Source organism: Protopterus annectens, chromosome 3.part0 (genome assembly GCF_019279795.1).
Source record: "Protopterus annectens isolate FY-2018-M chromosome 3.part0, PAN1.0, whole genome shotgun sequence".
Classification (NCBI taxonomy): Eukaryota; Metazoa; Chordata; order Ceratodontiformes; family Protopteridae; genus Protopterus; species Protopterus annectens.
The window spans coordinates 588,532,994-588,550,116 of NC_056731.1; the positions used below are offsets into that span (position 1 = coordinate 588,532,994).

Here is a 17,123-nt window from a genome sequence, read left to right on the forward strand (position 1 = left end):
GGAGGAACTCTGGTTCATATGGTTGGGGAAAAGGATTAATAATCTCATAATCATCAGCACGGCAAAATGAAGCTTGGAAAATATAATAATTTGCCATGTAAAAAAATTAATTCTTCACAATTTTAGTGACCTCTGTTGTTTGAAATGTAAATGATAATAGCCCAGCATCACTGCAAATCTCCAGGAGAAATGGCATGAATTGGGATAAAAAACATATCTGATAAACTAGTGACTGAAAAAATATTGTCACAATGTTTAAAAATCAGCCAGTATTGAACAGTAACAGAAAAATGGGTACATCACATTTGCTTTCTCCATTCTTAGGTGCATTTATAGTTTGATATGTTTTTCTACCTGTATTAATTTTCATTGCACTGTAAATGAGAGTTTTACTATCTCAATTAATATATTAAGTCACACTTGAATCTTCAGTGTGATAATTACTTCCTGAGTTGCTGAGGTGTGCTGAGATTACTCAGACCCTAGAGTTAGTTTCTAAAGGCTGCTTAATGCCTCAGGGTTCTTCTGTCCTTCGTATTTCTATTGTTTATTTTTGGCTTATAGGGCAAGACATTTATGTTTGAACAAGGATGTTGATGGTTCCTGCTAGACTGTGGTGGTGCTAAGTCTTGTACCATCAATGCGATTTGTGTTTTTGTAGACATTTTATGACCAATTGTGATTATATTCTTTTGACTTGGGTGAGACGGAAATATTTTATTTACTCCTTGCATATGATGACCGGAAAAGTCCAAGTGTGCAGAATCCTGTTTTCAGAAGAGGATCAGGGAGAAAAGCTTCTAACGATATGCATAGATTATACATAGTGGGAAAAAAACAGCTTTTTAAAATTAAAAAAAAATATTAAAGAATGAAGTGTTTGTCTGGAGGAAATGATAACTGATAATCAGTACCTTAACGCTTGGCTTTAATAAGAATGCTGATGATAGTTTTGGGGCATTTTCTAATATCATTGTTAATGGTTTCTCTTCAAACGCTATAGATAATGTTGGTAAGTCAATCATATTTGAGGATATTAAAATGAGCAGAGGAGTTAGCTGAACTATACTCTCATGTCTTTTTTTAAACAAGAAACACCATTACTGAATTATCACTTATGGCATAGACAGTCATACATTTATTTAAATGAAAACAAACTATATTGACATAATTTCAGTTGCAAACATTATACATTGCATATAATATTCAATGCAGTCATTCATTCAAACATTACATATTACATTCAACCCCTGCTTTCCCTTAAACCTCAATCCTCCTCCAAAACATTATTCTGCGTGTATTGTTCCCACAATTCAGAGTTTCTCTATGCAATTTTCTCCTAAACTTTTCTAAAGATAACACTTCAGTTCTCTGTGACTGAATTTACTACTTCTAGTATGCTTGGTTTAGATTTTGATTTCCATTTTCTAGTAATTGCTTTTTTTTTAGCAGCCAGCAGAATTAAATTCAGCAAGGACTTACTATGACTAGAAAATTCCGATTCTGTATCCCACATCAAAAAATAATTTCTTTAGTTATACCAATTTGTTCACCCAGTATTTCTGACAGTGTAGTCTGCAGGGAATTCTTAGTCTGCCAACTCATTACATTCCCAAAAATATGTTCCCAATTGTCTCTTTCTTTCCCATCACATGTCCAACATTTGTAATCTGCCTAAGGAAAAATTATTTGGATTCTGCTTTGGGTATAAAAATATCTATACAAGTACTTTCAAGTACAGATCTTAAATCTTCTACACTTTGTTGCATATTTGGGAGCCATACATATATCCTCCCATTGTTTCTTTGTGAATTGCTTATCCAGTCTCTCTTCCCAATCCTTTCTAACCCCCTCTGATTAATTTCTATGACTATCTTAAATTATTTTATATGCCTTACTGATTATCCCTTTTTTAACAGCAGCTTCTGTTCCATATTCTACTAAAAACCCTTAGCAGGGTGGGCTTTCACTTAGGACCCCCATTTTCCTTTTTGCCTGTACTCTGATGTCAGCCCTTGAGAGAGAAGGCTATCTCTAGCCTGCAGTTCAAATTAATTGTTAGCCTTTTCACATTTTAATGCTTTGCTTTTCCACTATAATCATTTGCTCACAATAACTTGCTTCGTTTGACAGATTTCTTAAGTAAATTGCACCCCCTTCTTGCCTATTATCTATATCCCTAAGTGTAGTCATCCTTATCAGCAGAATCTTTCTTCTCTGTTTCCTTGTTGGCTTAATTCTTAAAATACTTTCTGCTGCTTTATGACTATATTCTGTATGTTTGTCATTCTCCTTTAGGATCTGGGCCCAAAATCTCAGTCTCTCCTTATTTCTTGAGCCCCCCCCCCCCATTTCACCCCTTTCCACAATGAATTATACATTGCTATCCACAACTTGTCCTCTGGTTGATAAAATATGCCTGCCCTATGTTGTATAAAACTAAAAGGACTAAAAACATTGTCACTGCTACATCTTACTATCCATGTCCATAAAACACAGCTTGTATGCTCTCATGTCTAAACATTATTGAAACATTGTTTTTAAGGATATGTGGATGCAGTTTCACAGATGAAGTACCACAGCTTTACATTCCATACCACTCAAATGTCTGTAGACCATGTCCTAGAGAGAAAACAAGAGCTTAAGAAGAACCATTTCACTTACATGGTTAACAAATAAGTGAGTAAACTAACAAAATAACTGTGTGGCTTGCCATTTGATAGTGAGTTCTACAGTGTCATATGAAAGACATTACAAACCCGAAGTAAACACCTTGGCCGTCTTGATGTTGAGAAAAAGTCCCGAGCTATACTTAAATGTCTACAATGGAATTCTCATATGAATAATGACATCTGCCTTGGAAACTTACATTTTTGAATGGAGGTGTCTGAAATAGAACTTTAGATCTGGTGTTGATCCAACTGAGAAAACGCATTTTTAGGTTAACACTAGGGTGAGTGGTTATGTGATGGAGAATGAGAGGGCCCACTGTTGCTCTCAGTACCTTTGTTGGATATACTTGGCAGTGAAGAAGATGCTGATTTTCCTTGAGACTATGCCCACAGTGAAATTCTGCAAATACATTTTGTGAATATACGAGGCAAGCATTCAGAAGAATAAAGATGATGAGTTTTGCTGTGGTAATGAACAAGGTGTCACTAGTTTGTACACCGTGTTTTCATATCTTCCTTTTTGAATATAGCAGTGAGGTTATGATCTGTCAGTTCTTTTAACTCTCTTCATTGATTCAGTAGTGAAAAATGAGTTCCTAATGGTTTAGTACTAGTTGCCATACATACAGCCTGTAAGACTATGCTATTTTGAGGGACTTTGTTGCTCTGCTGATGCACTTTACGTCCTTGAGGTCTGGGATCTATGCAAGTATCTTGTATGGTATTTAACATTATTTACTGCAGATGTCTCATGTCAAATGGACAGCAATGCCAACATTAAAACTGTATTTGTGATATGCTGAGTAGACAATGTGCATAAATTCCTTTAAGAATCATCTTTTGTTCTTAGTAACTACACACATGCAAAGCGTTTTGCTTATAGGCATTGCTTTTTATTTTATTTATTTATTTATTTTTACATTTGTTAACCAGGTTAGTCTGTCTGGGTTCTTAGAAGCCCTTTTTCAGCAGAGACCTGAGGAGAAAAGCTTCCAAAAATGTTTAAGTAAACAAATAGTAAGAACAAACACAGATCACATTTTAAGTATACATACCTCTGAAGCAATTACACAACATGCAATAAAGGAATATATAGAATGGATAGAAATACAATACAGTACATATATGGAAATTTGAATGGATAGAAATACAATACATATATGGAAATTTTCACGTATTATGGCAAGAAACTAAACAGAAATATGGTAAGACTAAGGTCAATACATTCCTGAACCAAGGCACTAGGCATGAAGTAAGTAAATATACAGATAAAGGTGTGTGAACTTTGGAAGTTAATAAATCAATTAAAGAACAGTAATAAGGGATTATGGGAATTGAGTGTAACATGAGCTAACTAGCATGGAATATGACGGAAAAAAATGTGTAAGAAGCAGTAAGAGAGAGAGCTAGAAGTGATAGGTTAGGTTAGGTTTATCATGAAAACTTTGATCTTAATGACGCTAAGCCAGATTTTCATGGCACGTCTGAAAAAAACAGTCATGCTCTGTCCTTCAGGCATCCACTTCTCACACTGCCTTGCTGATTTCTACATCTTTTCATTAATAGTTTAAAACTGACATGCTAAGTAGTGTTTTACACAAAGATGTTTCCTAAAGCCTTCTTTTGTGCTGTGACTGCAGATGGTGCTAATAATAAACAGGCACAACCTGCACATTTCTTTGTAGTAACATATTATTGAAATTGTTTTTCTTTCTCCTTTTTTGAGTTGTTCTTCTCCATGCCCACTCTTATAAAAATAAAAGAAAATAGTTTAAACTGTACGTATAATGTAAGTGCACTTCTACACCCCACCCGCACCAAGTAGCCCACAGTCACAGCATATAAACATTAAACTTGCTTTTGTCTAGTCTTTCTTCTCGTTATTCTGTAAAGCCTGTATTTCTTGCAAAAACAAAAGTACTTATTTACTTTAATATCTTTAACACATGCAACAGTCATTGAAGAGATTCCCCCCACATTTAAAATACTGTTGACTACACACTGCACAAAACTGCTTTGCAATTTGTAACTTGCAGTTTATGCCATGAAATGTTTTATTCCAGTGCTAATAACAAAAATTGTTTTGTTCACAATACATTTTTATCCCCTTTTAGTGACATTCTAAACATTAATGGCAAAGCAGGGTACATGCTTTACAGTCAGCCCACACATTTAACAAGGTCAACAAAAGCGCAGTCTTTCTCAGCCACTTTTTCTTGCAAGGCCACATTTCGCTAGCATTATGGATGCTTTACCATCTCCCATTTATTCACTGATTTCAGTGTTGCTGCTCTCCTTCCTGTTTGTCTCCATCTCCCAACATCAGATTCTGGTTCAAGTCCGATCCACTTCTGATTCTTGTAGTCAACTCCTGTGTTTTTTTTCTGTCTCTCAAGCATTTTTCTTTGAAACATTGGAAAAGGTTTGACTGGCAAAGTCCCTCTATGAACTTTAATGTCAGTAGAATGAGAAGTAGAGTCCCCTTTTGTTTGCTGTCTCAGTTTTTGTTGAATAAACTTTTTTCTTTCTTTCTTAGCTTGTTCTGCATTAAAAATGTATTGGATCCTGTAGGGAAAAAAAAAAAACTATAATGAAGACAGTTGGATACAGCAGCTTGAATCTCATACCTGCCTCTGGATATTCCTTGACTTCTGGGATACATTTGCTTCTGTTCTGCTTAGTGTAGAGTGAATAATCTTTTTCCACAAACACTCTCTCCAATTTTTTATACTTTTCCCTTCTGCCATTGTTTTGTCAGGATCATTTCTTTTGCTGGTATAACTACATCTTCTAATACAGGCCTTGGCTTGTTTGCTCAAGGTCAAGTTTGGAGTATACACACAGCATGCCTTTTCTATTAACAAAGCCTGCTGTGCAGTACCAGTCCAGGTTTGATTTATACTTTCATAAAATGAATGCATTCTGTTCTTTCCAGTTTTTTTCTGCTACGCAGAAAATCTCAGCTTTCTCCATGTGCTGTATTCTAATTCTGCCAGTTTTTGAAGCAACTCTTCTAAGCCAACATTTATTTCCCCCTCTGATTTCTGCCATTTGATCAGTTCATCTGAATAGCAAGCTAAAGCTTCATCTATTTTTTCCAGCCTTATGTTGTTTGAGTCGACATAATCATTCAATGTTTCCTTATTTTAATCACCTCTGAGTACATTTTAATTATTTTTCCTCTAAATTACTTACCGGAAACCATCTCTTGTACCAAACCTGAAGTTTGAACTGCTTTTTGTTGAGCCGCTGCAGGATTCGTCCCAGAAAGTATTTTCTCTTCACCTTTTCTGGTTGATTTTCTTTCAGATTCTCTAGATTTCTACCTTGCTGGCATCCAGGCAGTGCACTTACCAGCCAGTAATTGAATTTTTACTCAAGCTGACAATATTGTTGACTTAACTTCTCAGTTTATTTTTTCACACTGTGAGAGCAGCTGAAATTAAGAGGATGTGTGTCGATACCTTGAAAGTACAGACATTAATAAATTGTACTCCCACCCCATTCTCAGAGTCACAAATCTTCTATCTATAAAATATATGTGCAGATTTATGACAGGAGATTGCTAGACTCAGTGACTTGTCCCTGTCACACTTTCATTGTCAGTGCAAGGCATCTGTTAGGATACTTGAATATATTTTGTTTCCTATGTTAGGTATCAGGCACTGGTTTCTGCCTTTTTTAATTTCTCCACGTGTTTTGGGTTTCTAATAAGGGAATGAACCCCATTCCTAAGTCTCAGATTATGATTAAAGTTCATGAAATTAGTACTGCTTCAGTCTTTGATGTTAGCCAAAAATGCTCTTTGCAGCACCCACAATGTGCCCAGAACTGATTCCTTCTGCAATTCGTATGGAGTTACACGTATCAGTAACTTATGTAAGTACAACTGTAAAGTCTTTTTTATGAGACTCCTACTACTATTGGAACTGTCTGGGTATCCTTTTTCCACATTGCCCTTGTTTCTGCCTGTGAATCCTGGTATTTTATGACTTTGTGTGTCTCTGTACATAAGACAGTATTATCACTGGGTACAGAAATTTCAACGATCGATGCTTTTCCTGGACTACTATATCTGATTTTCTCACATCTATTTTTTTAACTACTGGTAATGGATGATCCCATGTGATATACACTTCATCATTTTCTATAATGCTTTGTGGCTCATGCTTCCAATGCTCCTGGAATAACCTCATGTATACAGGCCTTCTGGGATTACTGTATTACACCCAGCAACAAAATGTGAGACTGTTTCCAATTCTGTTTTACAAAACCTGCATTCATCTGTTTCTTTGACATGTTCCATGGATTTTGTAAATCAGCGTGTACATAGTCTACTGTCTTGAGCAGCCAATATTTGCCTTTCGTCTTTTGATCTAAAATTCTCCTCTCCTTAATCATTCCTGTGTTAAATACTGATCGACATGAGGTTATTCCAGGAGTTTTCTGTACTTGCAACTATACTTACGCATTTACCACATTTACTGACCTCATCTGATCCTTCACCTTTTATTCTTTCTTTTGTTTGTATTTTTTTGGGGGAGCACATTCAGTTGCTGCCTGATTTTTTTTTTCCTACTTCTGATTTGATTTTAAACTAAGCAGGGAAGTCATCTTAGACTTGTTTTCCTCATGTTCTAAAACTTGCTCTAGATTTGTATCTTGTGAGGTCAGCAAGTTTGTATACAGTGCTATGATTGCACATCTATACATGTAATTAATTTTGAGGAGGCCCATATCTCCTTCATAACGGGCAATATATAATCTTGGTATGCACTGATTTTTATGGATCATTTGATAAGAATGAAGCATTTTCCTTTTTTTCATGTCCAACTGATCCAATGCCTTTTGGGGCCAATCACCACAAAACTGTAAGTTAGAATAGGAACAGCAAATTGGTTTATAAATCCAACAAACACCAAAAAAGTGTAACAATCCAATGGCTCCAGGCTCAAACTGATAAAAAACTATTTTATTAAACAAACAGATGTAAGCGCTTTTACAGGTAATCCAACTGCTTCTTCAGACATTTGAAGAAGCAGTTGGATTAACTGTAAACACGCTTACGTCTATTTAATAAACTAGTTTTTTATCAATTTGAGCCTGGAGCCATCGGATTGTTCGACTCTTTTGCTGTTTGTTGGATTTGTGATTTTACTGAATCGAACATTTATCTGGGACCTGTGGACATTTTTTTGTGGATTTGTTGCAAATTGGTTTATAGCTTGGACTTTGTTCCTAGAGGTCAGAGCTATTTTCAGTATTAATTTTAGCTTTCTAAAATATAACTTGCTAAGTTTTATTCACATTTGTTCATGTTTTATTGTTGATCCTTCATCAGTTCCCAAATATTTATACATGCCCCCTTGCTCAACTTCTCTTATTTCACATTCCTGTCCGATGCTTATATTTTCTTGGTGCAGTAACTTTCCTGCTTTAAAGGTTGCTTTTGCACATTTATCAAGACCGAATTTCTGCTGGAGGGAGAAAGCTGATGCATCTATAGTAAGTGCAAATACTTAATGTCCCAAACTCACTCACAGGGACCAGCCAGGACAACTTTATCTTGATATTTCCCGGTTCTGTCATCTTTATCATTGAGATCCTAATATCAGTTTCTGATTGTCTTTGGTCATTTTGGAGACCTGGCCATTCAATTTATTTGGAGCATATCTCATATCCCACATACCTCTACTTGAACTTCAAGGCTGAGACCCTTCAGTATCAATGGCGAAAGCATGACTTGCCACTACAACAAGGTTTGTGGTCCTTGGGAAGGAATATAGGATGCTGTTAAGTCAATACTGAACAGTATTGCTAAAAGAGTCACTAGCAAGAAAGACATTTTAATTTACAGGGTACAGTACAACTCAAAATCAAGTTTCATATTTTCACTATCATGAGAAAAATATTTATAGTTGCGTACACCAATAAGAGGTATATAACAAAGCTGCACACAGCACTCTCTAATTCCAGCTACCAACACAGCACACTTTGAAATTCTATCAGGACACATCCTACCTACACATAGAATTAGAGCATGGGGAGCTCAGCTTTCAGTGGTCCATCCTATCATGGTTAGTTTTGCTTCAGTTCAAGTGACACCACAGAAAAGTATACATTAGTATTAAAGAAAAAATATAGGTACACATCTTAACCTTCTCTTATTCTCCTTAGAGCCTCAGAATGTAAAATGTAAGAAACATTTTCTGTGCAGGGTTAAATACTATAGAACTGTAAGGCATAAAGTCCATATTGGCTCTGCAGCCGCTAAAAAATTATCTCCATCTGTCTTCCATACCTTGAGTAATATCATTTACTGTTAAAGATCAAGTCCAAGGGTTTAAAAAGTAGTATGCAAAAACGATTACCATCAAGCAGAGCACAACTTTATACTTGCAATCACATTTTATAATAAAAGGCCATTTTTTTTCTTGTAAACTTTGTTGCTAAAAATCACTACTAAGTAAACTCATCAGTTTGCTAACACTTGTAAACAATTAAATTGCTAAACTATTAAATTAACACTTTGAAGCAAAGCTACCATATTTCCCCGAAAATAAGACCGGATCTTATACTTTTTCCCCCGCTGAAGTACGCATTGGGGCTTATTATCAGGGGATGCCTTATTTACCCCCCCCCCATACAACAATCTACATTTATTCATGTACACAAATTGACATTTATTTGGTACTTTTCCATTACTGGGCAACAGTTCTAGGTAACACGTTAATAGTTGTGTGAGAATTCTAACATAAACATTGCAACAAACATTTCAACTTAGAATATCTACATCTTGGCTTTCACAGTGAAATATTTCATGCTTAATAGAAAGTGTAGAAAAATCTCAATACATGTGCATTGGAGGAGGGGAATAAAACAGGTGAATAACTGCCACTTTTTGAGTGATGATGCTTTCTTTATTCCTTACTCAAACTATAAGAGAAGAATGATGGAAAGTCATAAAAATGAAGTCTGGGAACTAGTGGCCTTACTTTGTAATTACCCCTTGATAATGAAATGTTACCTTAACGCAATAAAGTCAGAAAACTGACAAGAGCTTGCTGGCAGCTGAAAGCAAAAGTAATCCATTCTGTTGCCCTGATAATGGAAAAGTTATTCAAATACAATCATGTCATCTTCTTCTGGAACATTGTCATAAGTCTCCAACCCACAAATTCCGGCCTGAATTTCTTGTGACTCCATTTCCTGTAGAACCATTTGCCAAATCTGTCATGCCCAGCAACAGAGCTCTCCTTAAATGAGCACTGCTTGTCCATGTAGCCTGCTCGTAGTGCATTGACAACACAGCTGTCAGTGATTTTATTCCATGAATTCTTCACCCAAGTCATGACCTCCTGCAGGCTAGGCTTCACAAAGTTTCCACGCTGATTTCTCATCATTCTATTTTCAATGTAGTCATTGAGTTCCATCCGCAAATGGTCCTTGAATAGCTTGTTTATTGCAATATCAAGAGTCTGGAGATAGGCAGTCATTCCTACGGGAAATATTATTTGATCTGTTCTTCTCTGTGCAAGGAAGTTCTTCATGTCTTTAGTGTGGTGATTGCTGGCTTAATCCCAGACTAGCAGACCTCTTTCACCACCTCGAAAAACAAGTGGCAGCATTACATCCACTCACTTCCTTATAACTGCTTGTGTGCAATCAGGCTTTTTCAGTTTCAAGAATGTAAATGCCTGAAACATGTTCAATCTCATCTTTCTTGCCCTTACTAATGATTAGATGTGGGGTTTTCTTTCCATCTAGATGAATAGCCAAAATACAGGTTACCAGTGCAGGGAATGTAGATTGAGGAGGCACCCCTCTGATCAATTGTTGTTTGAGATCCTTGGCCCATAAACATTGCAGTTTCATCCATAGCAATCATGTTGGAGAGTTGGTATTTAGAAAAGTTGATGCCATCAACAAAGGACTTGAATGCACGTGCATGTTTAATAACTTCAGTATCTTCCTGCTTGAACAGCGTTGTCAATCTTCTTAGAGACAGTTCATATTGCTGAAGGACTCCATCTAGCCAATGTTGTGATGCTTTGAATTCTTCTGGGGTTATTTCTAACTGTGGTGCCATTGCAAGGGCAAATGCCTGAATATCAGCCCTGCGCACAACCAACGCCTTTGCTCTCCTGTTAGCAATCCATTCACAGATGATGTCTTCCAGCTCAGGAAATAATGGTTGCCAACCTGATCCACACTTGCACTTCTTAGCATTTCCCTCGTTCACCTGTTGACTGAGGTTATCATACTCTGCTCGCCATTTTTGGACCATTCGGAGATCCAAGTTCTTCTCTTTGCAGAAAGCCATCAAATTCTTTCCCTGGGAGTCCTCCACAATTCCTTTCTAGTACGCGACAGAATAGTTCTTTCTTTTTGCACTCATCTTGTCTGGGGGGGGTGGGTAATTGAAGACTTACGAGACAGGAGTGGCAACAAAAATGGTGACAGTTAAGAGGACACAACCACACCTGTTCATTATCAAGTACATATGTTTTACGTGCATTGTCTGTACTTTGACCAGTCAAAGTACACTTGCCAGTATTTATGGGCCAAGGATCTCAAACGTCAAGTATGAGTGAGGATTAGGGTTACAGTAAGAATTGTACCGGACTTCCGGGGAAAGAATCTTATGGCTTTCTGCAAAGAAAAAAAGCTGGGTGTCTGAATGGTCCAAAAATGGCGAGCAGAGTGCAATAACCTCAGTCAGCAGGTGTCAATAATAGTATTATTTTATAATTCAGCACATCCATCGTGTGTTGTTGATGATCTTAACTGGGGCTTATTTTTGGGGGTAGGGCTTATATCATGACCACCCTGGAAAACCATGTTAGGCCTTATTCTCTGGTTAGGTCTTATTTATGGAGAAATACGGTAGCTGTTTTACACTTGTTTACCATTTAGTCGTACACACCCCTCTGCCTCCAAAGTTTGTTATAAAAGAGTAGCACTAGAGCTTCTTACTGTTCACAGAAATAGGAACTTGTTTTCAAAAGACCTGGAAAATACAAAATATACATGAAGTAAACATCCCTGCCAAAGAGAATGTAATGGCAGGCATGCATTCAGGACTTGCTTGTTCAGTGGGGAATTTTAAAAGTTTATTTTATCAACACAGCCTACAAGAAACTGCTTTATTTTATTACTGAAAGGTGTGCTAATTATGCAAGGTCTGCTGCCGGCTGGGCAGTATAGGAGGGACAATCATATTTATGATGTCCAAATGCATGCTTTTTTTTTTCTTGTAGACAAACTATGAAAAACACTTCCATTGGTAGCAAATTTTGTCTTTACTATGTTAATTAACACATGCTCATTGTATCCACTGACCGATGTTTGAGATAAACTGACTATTGTCAAGTGTACATGATATCCGCTGATTCATTTATGTGAGTCTGAAACAGATTTCCTTTCTAGAAAACATGTTAACTATATTACATGATTTAGTTATTCCTGTATTCTTCCCTGTACAGTTTCATGCTAGGGGGATGTATCCATACAGGCAAAGTTAGAAAGCATTTCCTCATTTCACTAACACTTCTCGTCCACTACATGCTCCTCACATACTGAATCCCTGAATTCTAATTTTTTATATTTGTAGGATTTGAGGAATTGCTGGCATGTGTAGTTCTGGGTTGATTTCCTTCTTCTAAGCTTGCATTCTTTGCCACTCCGAGTAATTAAGTATTGTCTGGTCTTGTGTCATCTTTGAAAAGAGGGATTTCTGCTTGGAATGCCATGCATGGTTAATGAATAAATAACATATGAAAAGTAGAACAATGCAATGAAAAGAGAGCTGATGTTCTTTGACAAATCAGCAGTTTGTTCTGCCTGCCCTGCAGAGGGCATTCGGACAAAGCAGCAATAAGTATGTATAGTCTTGCTTTCATTCTTTTTATTTTCCAGTCTGCAAAGAAATTGTTTGTGGGACCATCTGGCTACTCATTGGCCCTGGGTCCCTATCAGTTGATCGAGTTTTCAGAAACTCGAAATTCAAATGGTCGAGATCATATGATCGAGATTTTGCAAACTTGAAGCTTTTGAATGGAGAGCACAGTACTGTGAGGATCGGGAAATGTACCCTTTTCCTCATTGTAGTGTGATATTGGAGTTGGTATATGTATAATTTGTAGGGGGGCCTTGGCCCCTTACAAAAATGTTAAAAAAAGGCAGATTTTTTTTTTTGTTTCGACTATATAAATTTCAAGTTTCTGAAAACACGATCATCTGACATAGACCTGGTGGCCCATATCACTGCATGCATAATGAATGGCTTTTCTTGTATTCCTATCAGTTTGGGCTTTCCACAGGTTTTTCCTTAAACAGTACATTTTCTGGCTGTTGCTGTACCATCCCTTATTCTCGCAGATCGTTGGTTTCCTACATTCACAGTATTGTGTCATGGTCATAAATTCTGTACAGGTCAATTTGATCTCGAGTCATAAGCACTTTTTGATGACAGTAACAGCACTTGCAGAACCATGACAGATATTGTGCCTTGCATGAATACTACTAATTTTTGCCCAAAGTGTCTGCCAGAATTATGGACAGGTTTTTTTCTAGGATTACGATTTCCACCTGACTAATATGCAGTCTTAGTTTTTTCCATGCCTTATTTGACCTGTTGACTTGAGGTACAAACTGTTGCCATGACCTATGTCACCAATGCTGTAGCAGCAACTGTCCTCAGCTTTATCTTCTCTTGAACATGCCTCAATTTTTCACCACTCATTAAGCCAGATGATGAGCCAGAAGTCTGAATTCCAACAAGCTAAAGTCGAGTAGAGTAAAATGGGGCAAGAACAATATGGCTTTCTGCCTCTGTACTACCTGCAGACATGTTTGTACATGTTAGTTTCTTGTCCTTTATGTGAAATGGTTGCCATTTTAAGCAATTAAATACCAATAGTGCATTGTTCACCTGTTTATGACTAGAATACAGGATGGTCAGTACATGATGTAGTCATCGTTACACCCTGTTAACCACATGGTTATATTTTATGCCAGTTATTGCATAGATGATTTTTCCTGTAAGTAATGTGTAACAAGCAGCAATGTTGATCTGTTTTTTTTTTTTTTTGTCTGTTAGAAATAATAAAGAAAATTGCTTCTGGAACTCACATTTTATTCTGCTTTTACTTTCTCCAGAGTATCATAAGTAACAACTCTCCATCAACTTGCATCAACAGAAATGGGGTAAGTGTGACCATACAAACTGTATTTCAGATCTTGGACAAGCTTTGTACCTAGAAGAACCTGTCACAACTAGGTTGCTCTTGCTTATGTTAACTTGCTTTAACTGCTTAAACTAACCTGTGACATTTTTGTTTTGTCTGCTAGCTATGTTGATCCCCCAGGCTTCCTCTAATTTTTCCTGGGGTCAGTCATAGTGCCTATGGGCATCCTGGGGTCTTGGCCATCACCATTCTGCTTGCTTTTTTCCTGTTATGCCTTACCTACTAATCCACCCCTCCCGGTGTGACTATGTGATGAGCTTGGGGGGGGGGCATGCAATGAGGGGTATATGGCTTATCGACCTCTCTCTCTCTGCAGCAGCTCAGACATGCACACCACCCAAACCCTTCCTTAAGGTACACCTCCTTGATGCAACATCCCTAGCCTCCACATGGTATCACTAAGGAGAATGCCCATGTAACTGCCCACCCTTGAGACAAATATGCACATCCATTCCCTATCATTACGTTAGTTGCCCGAGACTCTGATTAAAGTTAGGTCGACTGGGATGTAGTCCAGGTTTTATCCCTCTGTGGCACTGGAATGTTTATCTGTTGATTAGTTGACCTGTTTTCCCCTCCTAGGGTAAGAGCTAACAGAAAGGGGTTATTATTGAAGCAGTCGTCGGGGGATTTTCTGTAAGCAGCCCCACACACATATACCTATTGAGCATTCTGGTAAAGGGTCATTCAGGTATTAGCATAGATCTGCCACTCCCTTTTGTGGGTGAAAATTGTTCATTCACCGATGTCCCAAGAAACAACACACACAACAGCAGTTAAAATCTGTTTAGTGTACTCAAACCAATTCACAGTCAATTCACGGTTGTTTTAAATAAACAAAAACAATTCACAATTAATCTCATTTGTTCCAGCTATGACAAGGAACTTCATCAGAATCAAGAAGCATACAATTTCCTGTCCTTAAATAGTTTAACAGTCCAATCATCCAGTTAATTAATTTCACTAAAATAAAACTTGTTATAAACACTCTATATAATTAATAAAACAAAAACTATATAATAGACAAAATCACTTAAAACCACAAATATTAATCAATTCTTACCAATTTATAACATTGTTTTGAATATTTAAAAAAATATGGAAATATTTAGGAATGTTTGAATATGGTAATGATCAAAAGAAATCAATATTATTTTGTTGTTTGGCGTAATAAACTCTTTTAAATCTTGTTCAGTCTTGTCAGCTCTTAAAGTCAAAGCACTACAAATACTGATCTTTTTATTCAAACCAGGGAAGCAAGAAGAATTTAACAATGTTAAATGCTACTGATTCTTGGTTAACATACTCTAAACTTATTCTTAACCCAAGTAAAACAAAAATTATGATCTTTTTCCCTTGCAAATTCCTAGACTACTCATCTTTGTTCAAAGTCTATTCTTAACAACTCCACAATAGCAACAGTATCACAAGCAAAATTACTAGGTGCCATTATGAAATTTGACATACACCTAGCAATCAAAAAGACACATGTGAAGTTAGGCTCACTCTATAGAATCAAACCATTCCTAGCGATACAAGACAAGCAATTGCCAGAATTCATCTGCTTTCTACCCTTATGTATGCTTCCCTGATTTTCACCAACTTAAAACAAATTTAGCAAAACTTGAGGCATGCTACAATAAAATAGCAAAATTTGTAACTAACCTCCCTCATAGGACTCACCACTGCCTTGCTTTGGGATAACTTAACTGGCTAGAACTACCCAACTACCTAACTTACACTCGGCTAAATATTGCCCAAGGACTGATACACCAACCAGACAAATGTTCAGCTCTCCAACATCTGATCCAGCCTTACACCAATTCTCACATTCTCCACTCCTCAAGTCAATCCCTTCTACAGATCTCCAGGTCTAGCAACAATGCTGGAGACTCTCTATATTCCAACTACATCACCAGAATCTGGAACAGTATCCCTCAGTGTATTATCTCTACAATTAATCTTTACTTACTTCAAAAACCTAAAGAACCACCGAACTAGCCACTGGCTCTGCCCTTACTCAGGGCCTGGTTAAGCCTTCTGTCTTCCCTATTATGTACTCATCTGACACTACTGCAACAATAGCCTCAGCTGATGAATTTTTAACATATAATTAATAAATTCTAGCAACTATTAATTTCTTACCCTCCCTCCTATCCCAGCACAATCTCCCATCCCTTCTTAAATCTTTATAGCCACAAACCTACTATAACCACTTTCCCCTAGTGCTATTTTTCTCTTCAGTACGTCTCCCTCTTCCTCTGTTATTTCTTACCTTGCTTCATCTTTCCTCCTCTGCATCTTCAGCGTCTCTGCTCTACACTGCCTCTCTATCTTGTTTAGGCTTATAAGCTGGTTATCATTTATACTATGATATTTCCATGAATTACTGTATGTATATATTTCTTTCCCTACTGCTCTCTGTGATCTGTGTTCTGAGATATGTATTATGTGAAACTCTTGGTACACTATGATTTTACAATGTTTGTTCCTTGCTAAGATTTGTCTTGGAGCTTTTCTCCCCAGGCCTTTGCTGAAAATAGGCTGAAACCCAGCCAGACTTTCCCAGTAAACAAATCCAAAATAAAAATAAATGACTATCAATAAAGTTCTCTGTTCTAAAAACGTTTTCTAATTTCCACCCCTCTTATTTCTAGCCACCTTCTCAAAAACAAATTAAACTTTTTAAAACTTAAACAGTTGATGGCATGCTTACTAAGGGTGTTGTCATCTTTCTTTCTAAAAGGGTAATTTTGCTGGTACATTCATTTTTGTAATGCAAGCTCAGTCTTCCCTACACAAAACACAACAGGAAGAACAAATAGCAATGTACACAGCCCCACTAGTTTCACAAGTATACCTTCCTTTTGCTGTTATTGGTTTGGTGTCATTTTTACTTTAATATTGTCACCTTTCAATATAAATTAACACTGTGAGCATTTTTCCGCATGTCGCCATCTTAACATTACCATCTCTACCTCCTTTATTTCCTTTGCTTGCTCTCTCCATAAATGCCTTAATATTTCTACCCCTTTTATATACTATTGCAGGACTGTTCCCTAATTTGGGGATCAGTCCTATGGTCCCAAATACCCTGTTCCAATTCTTATTCAAAATATCCTTGACATTTTGAGGTTTATAGTTGAAAGCCATCACCATAGATGACTTGCCATATCACTGTTGCATTATTCCTTTCTAAGGG

The 17,123-nt window shown here is 36.9% G+C and overlaps 1 protein-coding gene across 1 annotated transcript in view; it reads left to right on the top strand.

Moving 5' to 3' along the window:
- Positions 1–17,123, top strand: part of EGFR (epidermal growth factor receptor) — a 1,653,396-nt gene that overhangs the window by 1,570,178 nt on the left and 66,095 nt on the right. The window contains exon 26 of the mRNA XM_044064990.1: positions 13,833–13,880. Coding sequence (XP_043920925.1) covers positions 13,833–13,880 — 48 coding nt within the window. The remainder of the gene's footprint in view (positions 1–13,832; positions 13,881–17,123) is intronic.